Below are 21,941 nucleotides of genomic sequence, written 5' to 3' on the forward strand. Positions count from 1 at the left end.
TTTGGACTAGTACTGAGCGATGAACCAATTATTTTGTATTTATTTTTTATATATATATATATATTTTTTTTTTTTACTAATTGACCAATAGCAGTTCAATGATTTCAATTAAATGTTTAAGTCTGCGTGATACGCAGTTTCTCTCGCTCAAAACCCCAACTGCGATCTAGTCGGAAGTTGTAGTGTCCAACAGGCCAACGTTATACGTAGTTTAGTCAAGAAAGCATGGTAATTAACTACAATGACCATAATCCATTGCGTTCCTATTTGTCCAGTCTGTTTCTTTTATGCCTGCTACGTAAGAGACTGAAGAATGTGTGATCAAGAAGGATCTCTACCTGAAAATACATAATCTACACGAGTGATTGATAGTTGGTATTCAGCAGTCTTAAAAGTGGGCTTTATTTTGGAGCAAAATCGTTTTTTTTTGTCATGACCGTGTAGACAGCAGCTCTATAGAGATCAGATGACTTGGGATGAAATCGGGCATCAAATAAACACACACTGAAATATTTGATTAAACTATCGTGAGTTAATGATGGTTACGTAATGAGCAGTCACTCACTACTATCATGGGACTTATTATTTTATTCTGTGATACAGCGTTCAACCTACATAATGCCTTGTGTATTTAACTTTAAACACACTAACATTGTGTATTTTAAATATACATCTTGTAATAATTGAACTGAAACCGACCTTTTTAAAAAAGCACCAATCGCTCATCTCCATTTGGGACGGACATTATCGCTCGGGACCGCTGTAACTGTAAGGGATCTCTTCCTGTTATTTCCCCTCTTTCAATTGGATAGGGAATGTGTTACGTGATCGACAATGTGCCCTTTGACCTGAATGTAATTCCAGATAAGTGCCGGTGCTCCTCGCCCTTTTGCTTTTAAGTTCCTTCTAAACATGAGAGGGTTTCTAGCGGCAGTCATGTGTTTGTGCCTCTGTTTGGTGCTGTTCCTCTGTCCTCTCTACTCGTGTGCCTTGCCTCCACCTTGTGACAGGTAACATTTTTTGCTACGTTGACTTCTTTTGGGGGGGGGGATCTTTTATGAACCTATTATGAATGATCTTGAACCGTGTTGCTCTGTTATTCGAAAGCTGAACTTTGGTTCCTGGGGAAATGTGTTTATGACTCGGGATTGATGCATGGCGTCCTGATAGAACTCAGCAAAATGTCTGTGAGGTTGGATTTGCTCTATTCAAAGAGGCTTAAACATTAACACAGTCCTGAGAAATTGGACTTGATTGGGATTTTAAATAAAACATTTGATTTAGACCTGCATCCTCTGTAATATCGGTTTGATGCAGGTTATTTTATGGGTGTTTAACCTGTCATCCAGATAACATTTTATTTAATGATTAACTCCTCAGTGAGATCTACTGTTATGGGGACATCCTGAGGCAGGTTCAGACCGCCAAACTGTTTGATGATGACAAGCACTTTGTGGATATGAAGCTGAAGTCAGCCCCTGGTAAGTCTCGTAGGGGAATCAGTCAGCCCCTGGTAAGTCTCGTAGGGGAATCAGTCAGCCCCTGGTAAGTCTCGTAGGGGAATCAGTCAGCCCCTGGTAAGTCTCGTAGGGGAATCAGTCCCAATACAGGCTTTGTGCCTCCAATGTCTGCTGTTTCTTTGCTTGAGGACTGGGGCCGTATTTATCAAGCTTCTCAGTAGGATTGTTGATAAAGGATCAGGTTGAACTTTTAGACTTCTGAAACCTTTAAGGAAGTCATGTGACTGAAAATTATACAAAATAAAGATTACAGATTAAAAAAAGATTATTCATGAATCGTCAGAGTAGGAGTACTGATCTAGAATCAGAGATCACTCCTATCTCTCCACACACCTAATCACCTCCCTTCATACCCTCAGATATTATCCTGACAGCGTTTCACAACCTGACACACGGAGATCCAAACTCTGTCCCGCCTGCCGTACTGAGAGACTTCCTTCACAAGTACTTTGACGAACCAGGGAAAGAGTTTGCGCCGTGGTCCCCACCTGACTGGCATGACAAGTGAGAGAGCCAATCATTCTGATTGATCCTGACCACACTGAGGCGTGAAATGTTTTGAGTCCAAAATGTCTCTCTCTTCCCTATAAGTAGTGCACTCTGTAGGGAATAGTGTGCCATTTTGGACTCAAGAAGGTAGTCTGTTCTATTCAATACAAGTCATGTTCTGTGTGCAGCCCACAGTTCCTGGCTGGAATAGCAGATGCAGAACTGCGTCGCTGGGCCGAGAAGCTGCACCATCTGTGGAAGTCTCTTGGGAGAAAGGTGATCTCATAGATAAACTCTATCAGTTATATTTTCTCACCTCCTACGTCCTCTGTCACCTCCTTTTGAAGAAAGTCTAAGGTAATGAAGGGGAGTGAGTCTGAATGGTTATGCGCTTGTTTGAAATGAGAAGATTCTTGTTCTCTTCTCGCGAGCCATTAGTGCAACTGTGGGATCCACCCGTTAATGCCAGTTGCACTAATGGCTCGCGAGCGGAGAACGAGAATCTTCTCATTCCAAACAAGCGCATAACCATCCAGACTCACTCCCCTTCATTAACTTAGACTTTCTTCAAAGTGTTCAAAACACATTAAGTTAGTTGTGCAAGACAATTCATAGATTAAAATGATAAGTAGCATATCGTTTTAAATGAGTGCATGTTTTTCTGACGAAACAAAAGCTCATTCAAAGGGGGGTGTGGCAGATTTCCAAACTTTTCAGCGGCAGCATACGCTTGTGCTTCCTCGCCTAAAGTAGACTAGGAGGAGGAGGAGGGGACCGACCGTCTTCCATTTGCCTACTAACAAATTGACACAGGATGATGCACAAGTGTATCTGAGTCCTCTAGAGATGATGGATACGCTAACAAGATGTCTCTCCCCCGTAACAATGGGAGTCGTCCACAAAGCGGCATGGCGGACTGTCTAGCTACCGTCTATCCTGTCTTTGGATTGGTGGATACATTTCATTATTGTAAATCCTTTTCTGAATATTCGCTGTGGGTTGTTGACGTCAACCGCCTGTATTCAAAGGAGAGATACTACTAACCTCATGCTCTGAATATGCATAGCTATCTGGAGAAAACTCTGATATGAAGTGTTTTTCTCTCCAAGTGGCTGGGATGTCACATGTCCTACTTATATCAGAACACTCATAACTACTTAAATATTACAGAACATCTATTCGAGCAAATAAACCTCACGCAGCAAATATATACCATTCACTTTTATTTTTGACCAAATTCAACACCTCCATACAATTCATTGACCTCCATACAACATCTCCTTGCTTGGCGGGAGAAACAACATATCGCCCCCTGCTGGAGGGAGACAGATCTCCCACCGAGCCTCTTTCCTTCCTCTGTGGTCCTTTGCTGAAGAGTTTTGAAATCTGCCACACCCCTTTTTGAAATAAGCTATTGTTTTAGTCAACAATGATTGTGTGTGTGTGTGTACCAGAGCAGTGCTAACGTGAACTCTATTGTGTGTGTGTGTGTGTACCAGATCAGTAGTGATGCTTTGGCCCACCCAGAACAGTACTCTCAGATCTTCACCCCCCATCCTTTCGTCGTGCCTGGAGGACGCTTCAGGGAGCTGTACTACTGGTCAGTGAAGCTGTCACTCTCTCTGTACTGCTCTGTCTGCATATAGCAGACCTTGGTTCAAATACTATTTAAAATCATTTTCAAATACTTTATCTGGGATTGATTGAGCTTGCCTGGAGCACCCCAGGGATGCTATAGCAGAAAGTGAGGTCAACCCATCTGGCACCCCAGGGATGCTATAGCAGAAAGGGAGGTCAACCCAGGGATGCTATAGCAGAAAGGGAGGTCAACCCAGGGATGCTATAGCAGAAAGTGAGGTCAACCCATCTGGCACCACAGGGATGCTATAGCAGAAAGGGAGGTCAACCCGGGGATGTTATAGCAGAAAGGGAGGTCAACCCATCTGGCACCACAGGGATGCTATAGCAGAAAGGGAGGTCAACCCGGGGATGCTATAGCAGAAAGGGAGGTCAACCCATCTGGCACCCCAGGGATGCTATAGCAGAAAGGGAGGTCAACCCATCTGGCACCACAGGGGATGCTATAGCAGAAAGGGAGGTCAACCCAGGGATGCTATAGCAGAAAGGGAGGTCAACCCAGGGATGCTATAGCAGAAAGGGAGGTCAACCCAGGGATGCTATAGCAGAAAGGGAGGTCAACCCAGGGTTGCTATAGCAGAAAGGGAGGTCAACCCATCTGGCACCCCAGGGATGCTATAGCAGAAACGGAGGTCAACCCAGGGTTGCTATAGCAGAAAGGGAGGTCAACCCATCTGGCACCACAGGGGATGCTATAGCAGAAAGGGAGGTCAACCCAGGGATGCTATAGCAGAAAGGGAGGTCAACCCAGGGATGCTATAGCAGAAAGGGAGGTCAACCCAGGGATGCTATAGCAGAAAGGGAGGTCAACCCAGGGATGCTATAGCAGAAAGGGAGGGTCAACTGAGGAACCCATCTGGCCAAATAGATGCTGCTTGGTTGTAAATAGATGAATGATTGAAACGTGTCCTTTCGGAGGTCTCTCCTGTCCAATTCAGTGTCTATATGTTTGGTGTCATCCAGGGTTTTGAGCGTGGCAGGTCACAGCCCAAGCTATAGCCATGCCTACCAAAGGGTCTGACTGCTAGCGGGTAGGGCTACACAGACTGGGCACGTTAGGGGGTCTGACTGCTAGCGGGTAGGGCTACACAGACTGGGCACGTTAGGGGGTCTGACTGCTAGCGGGTAGGGCTACACAGACTGGGCACGTTAGGGGGTCTGACTGCTAGCGGGTAGGGCTACACAGACTGGGCACGTTAGGGGGTCTGACTGCTAGCGGGTAGGGCTACACAGACTGGGCACGTTAGGGGGTCTGACTGCTAGCGGGTAGGGCTACACAGACTGGGCAGGTTAGGGGGTCTGACTAATGCTGGCCCTCTATGGGGAAAGACTGGGCAGGTTAGGGGGTCTGACTAATGCTGGCCCTCTATGGGGAAAGACTGGGCAGGTTAGGGGGTCTGACTAATGCTGGCCCTCTATGGGGACAGACAGGCTTGTTCATTCAGAGACCTTACCTCTCAGAGCTCTCCAGGTGTCTGGCTAGACTGTAAACTCTCCTTCCAGACTCATATTAAACATCTCCAATCCAAAATCAAATCTAGAATCAGCTTTTTATTTCGCAACAAAGCCTCCTTCACTCACGCCGCGAAACTTACCCTAGTAAAACTGACTATCCTACCAATCCTCGACTTCGGCGATGTCATCTACAAATAGCTTCCAATATTCTACTCAGCAAACTTGATGCAGTTTATCACAGTGCCATCTGTTTTGTTACCAAATCACCTTATACCACCCACCACTGCGACCTGTATGCTCTAGTCGGCTGGCCCTCGCTACATATTCGTCGCCAGACCCACTGGCTCCAGGTCATCTACAAGTCCATGCTAGGTAAAGCTCCGCCTTATCTCAGCTCACTGGTCACAATAACAACACCCACCCGTAGCACGCACTCCAGCAGGTGTATCTCACTGATCATCCCCAAAGCCAACACCTCCTTTGGCCGCCTTTCCTTCCAGTTCTCTGCTGCCAATGACTGGAACGAATTGCAAAAATCGCTGAAGTGGAGACTTTTATCTCCCTCACTAACTTTTAACATCAACTATCTGAGCAGCTAACCGATCGCTGCAGCTGTACATAGTCCATCTGTAAATAGCCCACCCAATCTACCTACCTCAACCCCATATTGTTTTTATTGACTTTTCTGCTCTTTTGCACACCAATATCTCTACCTGCACATCATCATCTGATCATTTATCACTCCAGTGTTAATCTACTAAATTGTAATTATTCACTCATATGGCCTATTTATTGCCATACCTCCTCATGCCTTTTGCACACAATGTATATAGATTATTTTTTTCTGCTGTGTCATTGACTTGTTTATTGTGTTATTGGCTTGTTTATTGTTTTACTCCATGTGTAACTCTGTGTTGTTGTCTGTGTCACACTGCTTTGCTTTATCTTGGCCAGGTCGCAGTTGTAAATGAGAACTTGCTCTCAACTGGCCTACCTGGTTAAATAAAGGTGATCTGGTCTACCTGGTTAAATAAAGGTGATCTGGCGTCTACCTGGTTAAATAAAGGTGATCTGGCCTACCTGGTTAAATAAAGTTGATCTGGTCTACCTGGTTAAATAAAGGTGAAATTAATAAAAGAGCCCTCAGGGGACAGACAGGCCTGTTCGTTCAGAGACCTTACCACTCAGTGCCCTCAGGGGACAGACAGGCCTGTTCATTCAGAGACCTTACCACTCAGAGCCCTCGGGGGACAGACAGGCCTGTTCATTCAGAGACCTTACCTCTCAGAGCCCTCAGGGGACAGACAGGGCTTTTCATTCAGAGACCTTACCACTCAGAGCCCTCAGGGGACAGACAGGCCTGTTCATTCAGATACCTTACCATTCAGAGCCCTCAGGGGACAGACAGGCCTGTTCATTCAGAGACCTTACCTCTCAGAGCCCTCAGGGGACAGACAGGCCTTTTCATTCAGAGACCTTACCACTCAGAGCCCTCAGGGGACAGACAGGCCTGTTCATTCAGAGACCTTACCACTCAGAGCCCTCAGGGGACAGACAGGCCTGTTCATTCAGAGACCTTACCACTCAGAGCCCTCAGGGGACAGACAGGCCTGTTCATTCAGAGACCTTACTGCTCAGCCCTCCAGTGTGTATTATTTACCAGGGACAGTGAGGTGGATCTGCTCTCTGTTCCTCCCAGGGACTCCTACTGGGTGATCAATGGTCTCCTGCTCTCTGAGATGACAGACACCGCCCGTGGGATGATCCTCAACTTCATCCACCTCATCAACCGGTGAGCTGCATCTGTTGTCTGTGTCCGTTTGTCCTGTCATGTCTGCCTGTCCATCTGCCTGTCATGTCTGCCTGTCATGTCTGCCTGTTATGTCTGTCCATCATGTCTGTCCGTCTGCCTGTCATGTCTGCCTGTCCTGTCATGTCTGTCCGTCTGCCTGTCATGTCTGTCCATCTGCCTGTCATGTCTGCCTGTCATGTCTGTCCATCTGCCTGTCATGTCTGTCCGTCTGCCTGTCATGTCTGTCCGTCTGCCTGTCATGTCTGTCCGTCTGCCTGGCATGTCTGTCCGTCTGCCTGGCATGTCTGTCCGTCTGCCTGGCATGTCTGTCCGTCTGCCTGGCATGTCTGTCCGTCTGCCTGGCATGTCTGTCCGTCTGCCTGGCATGTCTGTCCGTCTGCCTGGCATGTCTGTCCGTCTGCCTGGCATGTCTGTCCGTCTGCCTGGCATGTCTGTCCGTCTGCCTGGCATGTCTGTCCGTCTGCCTGTCATGTCTGTCCGTCTGCCTGTCATGTCTGTCCATCTGCCTGTCATGTCTGTCCGTCTGCCTGTCATGTCTACTCACCACCAAAGAGGTAAGTTATGCCAACTCCCTGAATATTAAGTGCCCAGACTCTTTACATAAACATTGATGCTGTGTGTGATAGGTGCTAGAACTCTGACTCATGAGTCTCTGGTTGGCTCAGGGACAACCATTAACAGTATAGTCAGATGTCCAGGAGAATTATTCAGACCTCTTGACTATTTCCACATTTTGTTATGTTACAGCCTTATTCTAAAATGGATTCCCTCATCAATCTACACACAATACCCCATAATAACAAAGCAATAACTGTTTTTTTGGTAGTTTTTTTGCAAATGTATTAAACATAACAGATACCTTATTAACGTAAGTATTCAGACCCTTTGCTTTGAGGAAATTGATCTCAGGTGCATCCTGTTTCCATTGAGCATCCTGTTTCCATTGAGCATCCTGTTTCCATTGAGCATCCTGTTTCCATTGAGCATCCTGTTTCCATTGGCCATCCTGTTTCCATTGGCCATCCTGTTTCCATTGAGCATCCTGTTTCCATTGGCCATCCTGTTTCCATTGAGCATCCTGTTTCCATTGAGCATCCTGTTTCCATTGAGCATCCTGTTTCCATTGAGCATCCTGTTTCCATTGAGCATCCTGTTTCCATTGAGCATCCTGTTTCCATTGAGCATCCTGTTTCCATTGAGCATCCTGTTTCCATTGAGCATCCTGTTTCCATTGGGCATCCTGTATCCATTGGGCATCCTGTATCCATTGGGCATCCTGTTTCTATTGATCATCCTTGAGATGTTTCTACAACTTGATTGGAGTCCACCTGTGGTAAATTCAATTGATTGAACATGATTTGGAAAGGCACTCACCTGTCTTTATAAGGTCCCACAGTTGACAGCACATTCCAGAGCAAAAACCAAGCTATGAGGTTCAAGGAATTGTCCGTAGAGCTCAGAGACAGGATTGTGTCGAGGCACAGATCTGGGGAAGGGTACTAAAAAATGTCTGCAGCATTGAAGGTCCCCAAGAACACAGTGGCCTCCATCATTCTTAAATGGAAGAAGTTTTGAGCCACCAAGACTCTTCCTAGAGCTGGCCGCTGATGTTATCTCTGACAGAGTTCCTCTGTGGAGATGGGAGAACCTTCCAGAATGACAATCATCTCTGCAGCACTCCATCAATCAGGCCTTTATGGTAGAGTGGCCAGACGGTAGCCATTCCTCAGTAAAAGGCACATGACAGCCCACTTGGAGTTTGCCAAAAGCCACCTAAAGGACCAAGATAACGCAGGAGTGGCTTCAGGACAAGTCTCTGAATGTCCTCGAGTGGCCCAGCCAGAGCCCGGACTTGAACCCAATTGAATCCCTGGAGAGACCTGAAAATAGCTGTGCAGCGACACTCCTTAATCCAACCTGACAGAGCTCGAGAGGAGCTGCAGAGAAGAATGAGAGAAACTCCCCAAATACAGGTGTTCCAAGCTTGTAGTGTCACACCCAAGAAGACTGGAGGCTGTAATCGCTGCCAAAGGTGCTTCAACAAAGTACTGAGTAAAGGGTCTGAATACGTAAATATGATATTTCAGTTTTATTTTTAATAAATTAGCAAAAATGTATAAAAAAAACAGTTTTTGCTTTGTCGTTATGGGGTATCGTATGTAGATTGAGGGAAAAAAACAATTCAATACATTTTAGAATAAGCTGTAAAGGCTGTAACGTAACAAAATGTGGAAAAAGTCAAGGGGTCTGAATTCTTTCCGAATTAGAATTAGGTTAGAGGTATACAATGTTTTATTTGTCAATTTAAAGAACACAATACAACCACAAATCTGGATCATCAAATGAAAGATGCAAAAGGAATGGATTTTTTTTTAAATATCTATATTTTCTTTTTTCCATTCCTCCCTCTCCAGATATGGTTTCATCCCCAACGGGGCCAGAGTTTACTACGAGCGTCGCAGTCAGCCCCCCTTCCTGTCTCTGATGGTGGAGAGTTACTATCAGACCACTAACGACACAGATTTCCTCAGGTAGTTACTATCAGACCACTAACGACACAGATTTCCTCAGGTAGTTAATATCAGACCACTAACGACACAGATTTCCTCAGGTAGTTACTATCAGACCACTAACGACACAGATTTCCTCAGGTAGTTAATATCAGACCACTAACGACACAGATTTCCTCAGGTAGTTACTATCAGACCACTAACAACACAGATTTCCTCAGGTAGTTAATATCAGACCACTAACGACACAGATTTCCTCAGGTAGTTACTATCAGACCACTAACGACACAGATTTCCTCAGGTAGTTAATATCAGACCACTAACGACACAGATTTCCTCAGGTAGTTACTATCAGACCACTAACGACACAGATTTCCTCAGGTAGTTACTATCAGACCACTAACGACACAGATTTCCTCAGGTAGTTACTATCAGACCACTAACGACACAGATTTCCTCAGGTAGTTACTATCAGACCACTAACAACACAGATTTCCTCAGGTAGTTACTATCAGACCACTAACGACACAGATTTCCTCAGGTAGTTACTATCAGACCACTAACGACACAGATTTCCTCAGGTAGTTAATATCAGACCACTAACGACACAGATTTCCTCAGGTAGTTACTATCAGACCACTAACGACACAGATTTCCTCAGGTAGTTAATATCAGACCACTAACGACACAGATTTCCTCAGGTAGTTACTATCAGACCACTAACGACACAGATTTCCTCAGGTAGTTACTATCAGACCACTAACGACACAGATTTCCTCAGGTAGTTACTATCAGACCACTAACGACACAGATTTCCTCAGGTAGTTAATATCAGACCACTGACGACACAGATTTCCTCAGGTAGTTACTATCAGACCACTGACGACACAGATTTCCTCAGGTAGTTACTATCAGACCACTAACGACACAGATTTCCTCAGGTAGTTACTATCAGACCACTAACGACACAGATTTCCTCAGGTAGTTACTATCAGACCACTAACGACACAGATTTCCTCAGGTAGTTACTATCAGACCACTAACGACACAGATTTCCTCAGGTAGTTACTATCAGACCACTAACGACACAGATTTCCTCAGGTAGTTACTATCAGACCACTAACGACACAGATTTCCTCAGGTAGTTACTATCAGACCACTAACGACACAGATTTCCTCAGGTAGTTAATATCAGACCACTGACGACACAGATTTCCTCAGGTAGTTACTATCAGACCACTGACGACACAGATTTCCTCAGGTAGTTACTATCAGACCACTAACGACACAGATTTCCTCAGGTAGTTAATATCAGACCACTAACGACACAGATTTCCTCAGGTAGTTAATATCAGACCACTAACGACACAGATTTCCTCAGGTAGTTAATATCAGACCACTAACGACACAGATTTCCTCAGGTAGTTAATATCAGACCACTAAAAACAGGTAGCGATTCCTTTTCCCCACCATTTTGTTTATGACGAGGGCTTGTCATGAATGGGGCTTGTCATGAATGGGGCTTGTCATGAATGGGGCTTGTCATGAATAGATGAGATGCTCAAAGGCGCTAACAATGGCGTCCATTCTAAAGGTTGGCAGAACTCTCTGTTCAGGTTGTAACGGTTTTGACTTGAGGTTATTTTTTTAAGGGGTGACACGTAGGTCGTGCCTACCAGAGAAACAACTGATTTCTCCTTTTGGTTTGGGAGGTATGAGTCTTGTCTGGTCCGTCCACGTCTAATACAAAGGACTCATGGAAATACTATTTTCATAAACCCTTAAAACATTGGAAATAACTTCATAACTGTTATTTTGCGTGGGTTGTATTACTAACATAAATGATCACACACAAAATGATATAACAAACGATGAGCTCTGGTTCCTTAAGAAAAGTCCCGTTCCTCGGGCCGACAAGAGTCCAGCCTGGGAAAAGGAGTCGCGCAATGTTTGCCCGTTCATAAAGTGTAGTGTAACCAACCCAGTCTCAATCATACAATCAAAATATCAACTCTTTTACCACACAACCATAAAGAGTATCAAATCTCAGTAGTCTTTAACTTGGATTATAATCCCAACCTACTCTACTGTGTAGGACTGCTCTGCCAGCCCTAGATTATAATCCCAACCTACTCTACTGTGTAGGACTGTTCTGCCAGCCCTAGATTATAATCCCAACCTACTCTACTGTGTAGGACTGCTCTGCCAGCCCTAGATTATAATCCCAACCTACTCTACTGTGTAGGAAGGACTGTTCTGCCAGCCCTAGATTATAATCCCAACCTACTCTACTGTGTAGGACTGTTCTGCCAGCCCTAGATTATAATCCCAACCTACTCTACTGTGTAGGAAGGACTGTTCTGCCAGCCCTAGATTATAATCTGAAACCTACTCTACTGTGTAGGAAGGACTGTTCTGCCAGCCCTAGATTATAATCCCAACCTACTCTACTGTGTAGGACTGTTCTGCCAGCCCTAGATTATAATCCCAACCTACTCTACTGTGTAGGAAGGACTGTTCTGCCAGCCCTAGATTATAATCCCAACCTACTCTACTGTGTAGGAAGGACTGTTCTGCCAGCCCTAGATTATAATCCCAACCTACTCTACTGTGTAGGACTGCTCTGCCAGCCCTAAATTATAATCCCAACCTACTCTACTGTGTAGGACTGCTCTGCCAGCCCTAGATTATAATCCCAACCTACTCTACTGTGTAGGACTGTTCTGCCAGCCCTAGATTATAATCCCAACCTACTCTACTGTGTAGGACTGTTCTGCCAGCCCTAGATTATAATCCCAACCTACTCTACTGTGTAGGACTGCTCTGCCAGCCCTAGATTATAATCCCAACCTACTCTACTGTGTAGGAAGGACTGTTCTGCCAGCCATAGATTATGATCCCAACCCACTCTACTGTGTAGGACTGTTCTGCCAGCCCTAGATTATAATCCCAACCTACTCTACTGTGTAGGAAGGACTGTTCTGCCAGCCCTAGATTATAATCCCAACCCACTCTACTGTGTAGGAATGCTCTGCCAGCCTTAGATTATAATCCCAACCTACTCTACTGTGTAGGACTGCTCTGCCAGCCCTAGATTATAATCCCAACCCACTCTACTGTGTAGGACTGTTCTGCCAGCCCTAGATTATAATCCCAACCTACTCTACTGTGTAGGAAGGACTGTTCTGCCAGCCCTAGATTATGATCCCAACCTACTCTACTGTGTAGGACTGCTCTGCCAGCCCTAAATTATAATCCCAACCTACTTTACTGTGTACGACTGCTCTGCCAGCCCTAGATTATAATCCCAAACTACTCTACTGTCTAGGACTGCTCTGCCAGCCTTAGATTATAATCCCAACCTACTCTACTGTGTAGGACTGCTCTGCCAGCCCTAAATTATAATCCCAACCTACTCTACTGTGTAGGACTGTTCTGCCAGCCCTAGATTATAATCCCAACCTACTCTACTGTGTAGGACTGCTCTGCCAGCCCTAGATTATAATCCCAACCTACTCTACTGTGTAGGACTGTTCTGCCAGCCCTAGATTATAATCCCAACCTACTCTACTGTGTAGGACTGCTCTGCCAGCCCTAGATTATAATCCCAACCTACTCTACTGTGTAGGAAGGACTGTTCTGCCAGCCATAGATTATGATCCCAACCCACTCTACTGTGTAGGACTGTTCTGCCAGCCCTAGATTATAATCCCAACCTACTCTACTGTGTAGGAAGGACTGTTCTGCCAGCCCTAGATTATAATCCCAACCCACTCTACTGTGTAGGAATGCTCTGCCAGCCTTAGATTATAATCCCAACCTACTCTACTGTGTAGGACTGCTCTGCCAGCCCTAGATTATAATCCCAACCCACTCTACTGTGTAGGACTGTTCTGCCAGCCCTAGATTATAATCCCAACCTACTCTACTGTGTAGGAAGGACTGTTCTGCCAGCCCTAGATTATGATCCCAACCTACTCTACTGTGTAGGACTGCTCTGCCAGCCCTAAATTATAATCCCAACCTACTTTACTGTGTACGACTGCTCTGCCAGCCCTAGATTATAATCCCAAACTACTCTACTGTCTAGGACTGCTCTGCCAGCCTTAGATTATAATCCCAACCTACTCTACTGTGTAGGACTGCTCTGCCAGCCCTAGATTATAATCCCAACCCACTCTACTGTGTAGGACTGTTCTGCCAGCCCTAGATTATAATCCCAACCTACTCTACTGTGTAGGAAGGACTGTTCTGCCAGCCCTAGATTATGATCCCAACCTACTCTACTGTGTAGGAATGCTCTGCCAGCCCTAGATTATAATCCCAAACTACTCTACTGTCTAGGACTGCTCTGCCAGCCTTAGATTATAATCCCAACCTACTCTACTGTGTAGGACTGCTCTGCCAGCCCTAGATTATAATCCCAACCCACTCTACTGTGTAGGACTGTTCTGCCAGCCCTAGATTATAATCCCAACCTACTCTACTGTGTAGGACTGCTCTGCCAGCCCTAGATTATAATCCCAACCCACTCTACTGTGTAGGACTGCTCTGCCAGCCCTAGATTATAATCCCAACCCACTCTACTGTGTAGGACTGTTCTGCCAGCCCTAGATTATAATCCCAACCTACTCTACTGTGTAGGACTGTTCTGCCAGCCCTAGATTATAATCCCAACCCACTCTACTGTGTAGGACTGTTCTGCCAGCCCTAGATTATAATCCCAACCTACTCTACTGTGTAGGACTGCTCTGCCAGCCCTAGATTATAATCCCAACCTACTCTACTGTGTAGGACTGTTCTGCTAGCCCTAGATTATAATCCCAACCCACTCTACTGTGTAGGACTGCTCTGCCAGCCCTAGATTATAATCCCAACCCACTCTACTGTGTAGGACTGCTCTGCCAGCTCTAGAGCAGGAGTACCTGTTCTGGATGAGGAACCGCTCTGTGGCCGTTGAAGTGAAGGGCAATAAGCATGTTCTGAACCGGTTTGATGTACAGGTCGGCCTGCCCAGGTAAGGAACACAACAGGAACAGTACCCTCATCCCCTTCAATACAAGACACAACTTTATTTGTCCATCTGTCACAACACAAAATCCCACCCACGTACATGTCTTTTTGGAGTTGATTCGTTTGTGTGTGTCTGTATCTGTGTGTTGCGTCTGTTACTTTTCTTCCAGACCGGAGTCCTACAGTGATGATCTAGAGCTGGCTGAAGGTCTGACCGAGGGTAAACGTTAATTCCCTACTTCATGAACAAACAACATTCCCATCATGAACACACTATCTATTGGGTTGGTCTGATGTGGTGTAGAGTAGAGGGAAGCCTTTTTGAGACCTGGTCTTTACCTGCGTCCACCTCCCTGAACTCAGATGCTGCAGAGAGGCTGTGGAAAGAGCTGCATTCAGGAGCAGAGTCCGGGTGGGACTTCTCGTCTCGCTGGTTTGTGGACGGCCTGGGGAACAACAACGGGTCTCTGAAAGACACCAGAACCAGTCTGCTCATTCCTACAGACCTCAACGCTCTGCTCTGTCGCAACGAAAGGACACTGGCTCACTTCTACAGGACGCTGGGTGAGGAGAATGACTTGCCGCATATAACCTTTGACTAGCTAGCGGAAGGAATTTTCTTTACCACCTGTCCTAGTTATAACCTCTGGGCCCTAGTTATAACCTCTGGGCCCTAGTTATAACCTCTGGGTCCTAGTTATAATCTCTGGGCCCTAGTTATAACCTCTGGGCCCTAGTTATAACCTCTGGGCCCTAGTTATAACCTCTGGGCCCTAGTTATAACCTCTGGGCCCTAGTTATAACCTCTGGGTCCTAGTTATAACCTCTGGGTCCTAGTTATAACCTCTGGGCCCTAGTTATAACCTCTGGGCCCTAGTTATAACCTCTGGGCCCTAGTTATAACCTCTGGGCCCTAGGTACAACCTCTGGGCCCTAGGTACAACCTCTGGGCCCTAGGTACAACCTCTGGGCCCTAGGTACAACCTCTGGGCCCTAGCTACAACCCCTGGGCCCTAGCTACAACCCCTGGGCCCTAGCTACAACCCCTGGGCCCTAGCTACAACCCCTGGGCCCTAGCTACAACCCCTGGGCCCTAGCTACAACCCCTGGGCCCTAGCTACAACCCCTGGGCCCTAGCTACAACCCCTGGGCCCTAGCTACAACCCCTGGGCCCTAGGTACAACCCCTGGGCCCTAGGTACAACCCCTGGGCCCTAGGTACAACCCCTGGGCCCTAGGTACAACCCCTGGGCCCTAGATATAACCTCTGGGCCCTAGGTATAACCCCTGGGCCCAACCTCCTGGCCCTAGGTATAACCCCTGGGCCCTAGCTACAACCTCTGGGCCCTAGGTATAACCTCTGGGCCCTAGGTATAACCCCTGGGCCCTAGATATTTGTCAGCAGGTCATGTGGTCCAGTAAAAGTCCTGTATAATCTGCTGTTCCAGGTAATGAGTCTGAAGCAGTGCGGTATGACAAAGCTGTATCAGCCAGACAAGAGGCCATAGAGGCAGTGCTGTGGGATGAGAAGAGGGGAGTCTGGTTGGACTACAGCCTGGTAACCAACACGTCCCACCCTGCATTCTACCCCACTAACTTGGCCCCTGTCTGGGCAGATTGCTACTCCCAGCCTTCCATGGGACAGAAGGCACTACACTATCTACAGGTTAGTTAGCTCACTGGTCCCAAGACCTCGCTCTTTGTGAAAATAATCATTGTCCTGTTGAAATACTGTGACTGAAAGAGCATGTACATTGATTTGTCACTGAAAAATACACACGCCCATTGAGTTACTGTAGCAATGTGTATTTATAGTAGTTAGTGTTAATTCCCTCCCTTCCCTATGCTGATAGGTGGGATTAAAGCATTTGGTGATGTATTTAGGTTTCATATATAAAAGTACCATGTACTGTATGTCAAATGTATAGGTAACGTATGTACAGTTGAAGTCGGAAGTTTACATTACACTTAGGTTGGAGTCATTAACTCGTTTTTCAAACCACTCCACAAACTATAGTTTTTGGCAAGTCGGTTAGGACATCTACTTTGTGGATGACACAAGTCATTTTTCCAACAATTGTTTACAGACAGATTGTTTCACTTATAATTCACTGTATCACAATTCCAGTGGGTCAGAAGTTTACATACACTAAGTTGACTGTGCCTTTAAACAGCTTGGAAAATTCCAGAAAATGATGTCAAGGCTTTAGAAGCTTCTCATAGTTTGGAGGAAAAATGGGGAGGCTTGCAAGCCGAAGAACACCATCCCAACCGTGAGCTCGACAAACCTGACTCAGTTACACCAGCTCTGTCAGGAGGAATGGGACAACATTCATAATGTATTTGGCTAACCTGACTGTTACACCAGCTCTGTCAGGAGGAATGGGACAACATTCATAATGTATTTGCTACGGTGTAAAAACTTCTGACTTCAACTCGTTTTTTAAAAAGCGGTCAAAAAAACAAAGATATTTGTCCTCCGAAGAGGGGGGGTTAAATAAAACAAAAATCCTTCCTTCCTTCCTTCCGTCCTTCCTTCCTTCCTTCCTTCCTTCCTTCCTTCCTTCCTTCCTTCCTTCCTTCCTTCCTTCCTTCCTTCCTCCCTCCCTCCCTCCCTCCCTCCCTCTGTAGACTAGTGGTGGTCTTGCGTTCCCCAACGGTGTCCCTACGTCCCTGGTTGACAGTGGTCAGCAGTGGGACTACCCCAACGCATGGCCCCCTCTACAACACATACTCATCCAAGGTAGGACCTAGTTAACCCTGATATGGTTTTCATGTTGCATCCGCATCCCAAATGACACCCTAGGTCCCTAATAAGGTGCACTATCACGCCTGTCCAATCTGTCACTCTGTTATCTTCCAATCAGGCCTGTCCAGTCTGCCCTCACAGGAAGCTAGAGAGCTGGGGTTTGATTTGGCTCAGCGCTGGATCAGAACCAACTGGCTGGCCTACGTCAAGTATGAAGCCATGTTTGAGAAGGTGATTAAGAAGAGGTTTATAATGTGTGTGACCACAATGAGGTGCAGGGTGACGTTGCCCCTAGACAAGGGTTGGCAATAGGTCAAAACCAGCCCACAAATGAGATATTTTGTTTTTTCCCCACCCCAAGGTTTTAGGTGGCTAAATCTATTTGCCTAACCCTGCCCTAGACGACATTCATGGGTCAGTTTAGCATTTCCCCCACTAATGGTTGGGATTGGCGGAGGGAAAGCTGATCCTAGATCTGCATCTAGGAGAGCCCACAACACGTACACATTGTGCCTTTGTCATAAAAGCTCAACATATCTGGGGTTTTGTTTTCTCTCTCTGTCAGTATAATGTGAACGGAGATGGGAAGCCGGGCGGAGGAGGAGAATATGAAGTTCAGGTACACTAGGATATCTCGTCTTAAAAGTTGCTCTGGATAAGAGCGTCTGCTAAATGACTCAAAATGGAAATGTTCATCTCTAGTCTTTTGTATTTGACTTATTTCAAACTCATCTTTTTGAGTTGATTCTGTGTGTGTCTGTCTCTTTGTGTCTGTGTTGTAGTTGGGATTTGGTTGGACCAATGGTGTGGCTCTCCAGCTCCTGTCTCAGTACGGCGACCGGCTCACCTCTGGCAGCAACGGAAACGGCTTCACCTCGTGTCTAAGCATCAGCGTCTCTGTGGCCTTGCTCTGCTCAGCCCAAACTCTGTTCCTATGAAATACAATGGGTGTAGTTGCCCCTAGACGCTGATCTCGGGTCAGTTTTCCCCACCAATAGTTAGGATTGGGGCGGAGTAAGCTGATCCTTGATCTGTACGTAGGGGGGGGGGGGGGGGGGAACTTCAATTCGGAGCGTTTAAAATGTTAATGCTTAGAGGAGGATGTTGATGGTTAAACTGTACAGAGTCTGAAAATGAAGATGATTTTAAACTCTCTGTTTCCCTGCTAACTATCATTGTGAGGAGGTGTGTGTGTGTGTGTGTGTGCGCCACTGTCTATCGTAGACTGTGTGTTCTCACTGCTTGATATTGAACTGACACCTTACACACATGATTATCATGGTAGCTGATATTAAACTGACACCTTACACACATGATTATCATGGTAGCTGATATTAAACTGACACCTTACACACAGGATTATCATGGTAGCTGATATTAAACTGACACCTTACACACATGATTATCATGGTAGCTGACATTAAACTGACACCTTACACACAGGATTATCATGGTAGCTGATATTGAACTGACACCTTACACACATGATTATCATGGTAGCTGATATTAAACTGACACCTTACACACATGATTATCATGGTAGCTGATATTAAACTGACACCTTACACACGATTATCATGGTAGCTGATATTAAACTGACACCTTACACACATGATTATCATGGTAGCTGATATTAAACTGACACCTTACACACGATTATCATGGTAGCTGATATTAAACTGACAACTTACACACGATTATCATGGTAGCTGATATTAAACTGACACCTTACACACATGATTGTCATGGTAACTGATATTAAACTGACACCTTACACACATGATTATCATGGTAGCTGATATTGAACTGACACCTTTCACACATGATTATCATGGTAGCTGATATTAAACTGACACCTTACACACATGATTATCATGGTGGCTGATATTAAACTGAAATCACAAACAATAATAATCTTCATCCAAGTATAAGGTATTTCACTGGAGCTGAACTCCAGGTGTGTCAGGAAGTATTTCACTGGAGCTGAACTCCAGGTGTGTCAGGAAGCATTTCACTGGAGCTGAACTCCAGGTGTGTCAGGAAGCATTTCACTGGAGCTGAACTCCAGCTGTGTCAGGAAGCATTTCACTGGCGCTGAACTCCAGCTGTGTCAGGAAGCATTTCACTGGAGCTGAACTCCAGGTGTGTCAGGAAGCATTTCACTGGAGCTGAACTCCAGGTGTGTCAGAAAGCATTTCACTGGAGCTGAACTCCAGGTGTGTCAGGAAGTATTTCACTGGAGCTGAACTCCAGGTGTGTCAGGAAGCATTTCACTGGAGCTGAACTCCAGGTGTGTCAGGAAGCATTTCACTGGAGCTGAACTCCAGGTGTGTCAGGAAGTATTTCACTGGAGCTGAACTCCAGGTGTGTCAGGAAGCATTTCACTGGAGCTGAACTCCAGGTGTGTCAGGAAGCATTTCACTGGAGCTGAACTCCAGGTGTGTCAGGAAGCATTTCACTGGAGCTGAACTCCAGGTGTGTCAGGAAGCATTTCACTGGAGCTGAACTCCAGCTGTGTCAGGAAGCATTTCACTGGAGCTGAACTCCAGGTGTGTCAGGAAGCATTTCACTGGAGCTGAACTCCAGGTGTGTCAGGAAGCATTTCACTGGAGCTGAACTCCAGGTGTGTCAGGAAGCATTTCACTGGAGCTGAACTCCAGGTGTGTCAGGAAGCATTTCACTGGAGCTGAACTCCAGCTGTGTCAGGAAGCATTTCACTGGAGCTGAACTCCAGGTGTGTCAGGAAGCATTTCACTGGAGCTGAACTCCAGGTGTGTCAGGAAACATTTCACTGGAGCTGAACTCCTGCTGTGTCAGGAAGCATTTCACTGGCGCTGAACTCCAGGTGTGTCAGGAAGCATTTCACTGGAGCTGAACTCCAGGTGTGTCAGGAAGCATTTCACTGGAGCTGAACTCCAGGTGTGTCAGGAAGCATTTCACTGGAGCTGAACTCCAGCTGTGTCAGGAAGCATTTCACTGGAGCTGAACTCCAGGTGTGTCAGGAAGCATTTCACTGGAGCTGAACTCCAGGTGTGTCAGGAAGCATTTCACTGGAGCTGAACTCCAGGTGTGTCAGGAAGCATTTCACTGGAGCTGAACTCCAGGTGTGTCAGGAAGCATTTCACTGGAGCTGAACTCCAGCTGTGTCAGGAAGCATTTCACTGGAGCTGAACTCCAGGTGTGTCAGGAAGCATTTCACTGGAGCTGAACTCCAGGTGTGTCAGGAAGCATTTCACTGGAGCTGAACTCCAGGTGTGTCAGGAAGCATTTCACTGGAGCTGAACTCCAGGTGTGTCAGGAAGCATTTCACTGGAGCTGAACTCCAGGTGTGTCAGGAAGCATTTCACTGGAGCTGAACTCCAGCTCTGTCAGGAAGCATTTCACTGGAGCTGAACTCCAGGTGTGTCAGGAAGCATTTCACTGGAGCTGAACTCCAGGTGTGTCAGGAAGCATTTCCATACAAACTGTAAGTGGGACCCCATTCCCTTATATGGTCAACAACTCTAGACCAGGGCTATTTAGGACGTAGACAGAGTGTGAGATGTGCAGTGATTGGTTTAAAGATAATCAGATATGGTGGCGTGATGTGCAGTGATTGGTTTAAAGATAATCCAATCAGATCTAGTGGTGTGAGATGTGCAGTGATTGGTTTAAAGATAATACAATCATACCTAGGGGTGTGTTTTGTGTGACTCATGTCTAAATGAATCAATTGTCTCCAATGCTGCCTGTTTGAAGGTCAAATTGGGAGAAACTGGGGAACGATATGACTAATCCCTCGGAGCATTTGGCAACAGACAATAAATGCTGTGTAATGCAGTCACGATCGACAGTGTTGTTCATAGTTTGAGTTGAATGAGTATGGGCAATGTATGAACAGCTCTTGTTTATTATAAAAGGTATTTCTGTTTGTTCACCTGACAATGGTTCCCTGTCAGTCTTTGACAGTGTTTGTCTGGAGAAAATGTGCACTACTCTTGAAAGTGCAATAGGTTTACCCTGATTGGCTGTCTGCAGACACGGCTCTCTTCTATCTCAATATAACAAACACACCGAGATATGCAAAAGGTCATCAGATGAGACTGACCCGACTTTGGAGATATGAGGCAGGAGAGGAGTCCAGGAGAGGAGTCCAGGAGGCAGGAGAGAGGAGTCCAGGAGGCAGGAGAGGAGTCCAGGAGGCAGGAGAGAGGAGTCCAGGAGGCAGGAGAGGAGTCCAGGAGGCAGGAGGCAGGAGAGGAGTCCAGGAGGCAGGAGAGGAGTCCAGGAGGCAGGAGAGGAGTCCAGGAGGCAGGAGAGGAGTCCAGGAGGCAGGAGCAGCCCTGTTCCCTTAAATGTTGACCTTTTTTTTAAAAACTTGTTGTCAGTTGGAGTAGAAGTTGTTAAATTCAAACTCAAATTAAACAAACAATAACGTTTAACTTTTTTTGTTGAATTTCCTCAGTGAAGCTGTCTTTTAAAAAACAGGGTTCTGTGTTGTGGTCCTGATGGTTCGAATCAGAAATGACACCTTTTGTTTTTGTGAAGAAAAATAAAGCTCACTGAAATTCTTCTGTTTTCCTGTTATTGTTCTTTTCCTTTTCTTAAAGGGATACTTTGAGATTTTGTCAATGAGTCCCTTTATCTACTTCCCCAGTCAGGTGTCCACCTGGATATCTTTTCTCCTGTCTGTGTCTGTGTATCCACGTTTCTATCCACAGTATCCAAGTCATGCATATCATCTAAATAAATTAAATCCTGACAGCTGTGAGGGAA

At 46.0% G+C, this 21,941-nt stretch overlaps 1 protein-coding gene across 2 annotated transcripts; it reads left to right on the forward strand.

The window, feature by feature from the left end:
• Positions 1-893: 893 nt before the first annotated feature.
• On the forward strand, positions 894-18,341 carry LOC139383198 (trehalase-like). 2 transcript variants are annotated; one of them, XM_071127650.1, is made up of 15 exons: positions 894-1,010; positions 1,381-1,481; positions 1,880-2,024; positions 2,198-2,285; positions 3,509-3,609; positions 6,802-6,894; positions 9,330-9,446; positions 14,320-14,442; positions 14,609-14,658; positions 14,802-15,002; positions 15,886-16,103; positions 17,069-17,180; positions 17,305-17,417; positions 17,752-17,805; positions 17,969-18,341. In XM_071127650.1, exons 1-15 carry the CDS (start codon positions 913-915, stop codon positions 18,122-18,124), a joined length of 1,770 nt encoding a protein of 589 aa, XP_070983751.1. In that variant the 5' UTR covers positions 894-912; the 3' UTR covers positions 18,125-18,341. The 2 variants fall into 2 exon arrangements, with proteins under 2 accessions (XP_070983751.1, XP_070983752.1); XM_071127651.1 differs by lacking the exon at positions 894-1,010 and adding an exon at positions 1,053-1,183.
• Positions 18,342-21,941: the final 3,600 nt, after the last annotated feature.

This window comes from Oncorhynchus clarkii, chromosome 24, assembly GCF_045791955.1.
Source record: "Oncorhynchus clarkii lewisi isolate Uvic-CL-2024 chromosome 24, UVic_Ocla_1.0, whole genome shotgun sequence".
NCBI classification, from domain to species: domain Eukaryota; kingdom Metazoa; phylum Chordata; class Actinopteri; order Salmoniformes; family Salmonidae; genus Oncorhynchus; species Oncorhynchus clarkii.

What these genes read in the sequence shown, in the direction of transcription:
- LOC139383198 (XM_071127650.1), top strand. Translation starts at nt 913, where the DNA reads ATGAGAGGGTTTCTAGCGGCAGTCATGTGTTTGTGCCTCTGTTTGGTG. An exon ending in TTCATCCACCTCATCAACCG is followed by an intron (nt 6,895 to 9,329) that starts GTGAGCTGCATC and finishes CTCCCTCTCCAG; the next exon opens with ATATGGTTTCATCCCCAACG. An exon ending in ATGAAGCCATGTTTGAGAAG is followed by an intron (nt 17,418 to 17,751) that starts GTGATTAAGAAG and finishes TCTCTCTGTCAG; the next exon opens with TATAATGTGAACGGAGATGG.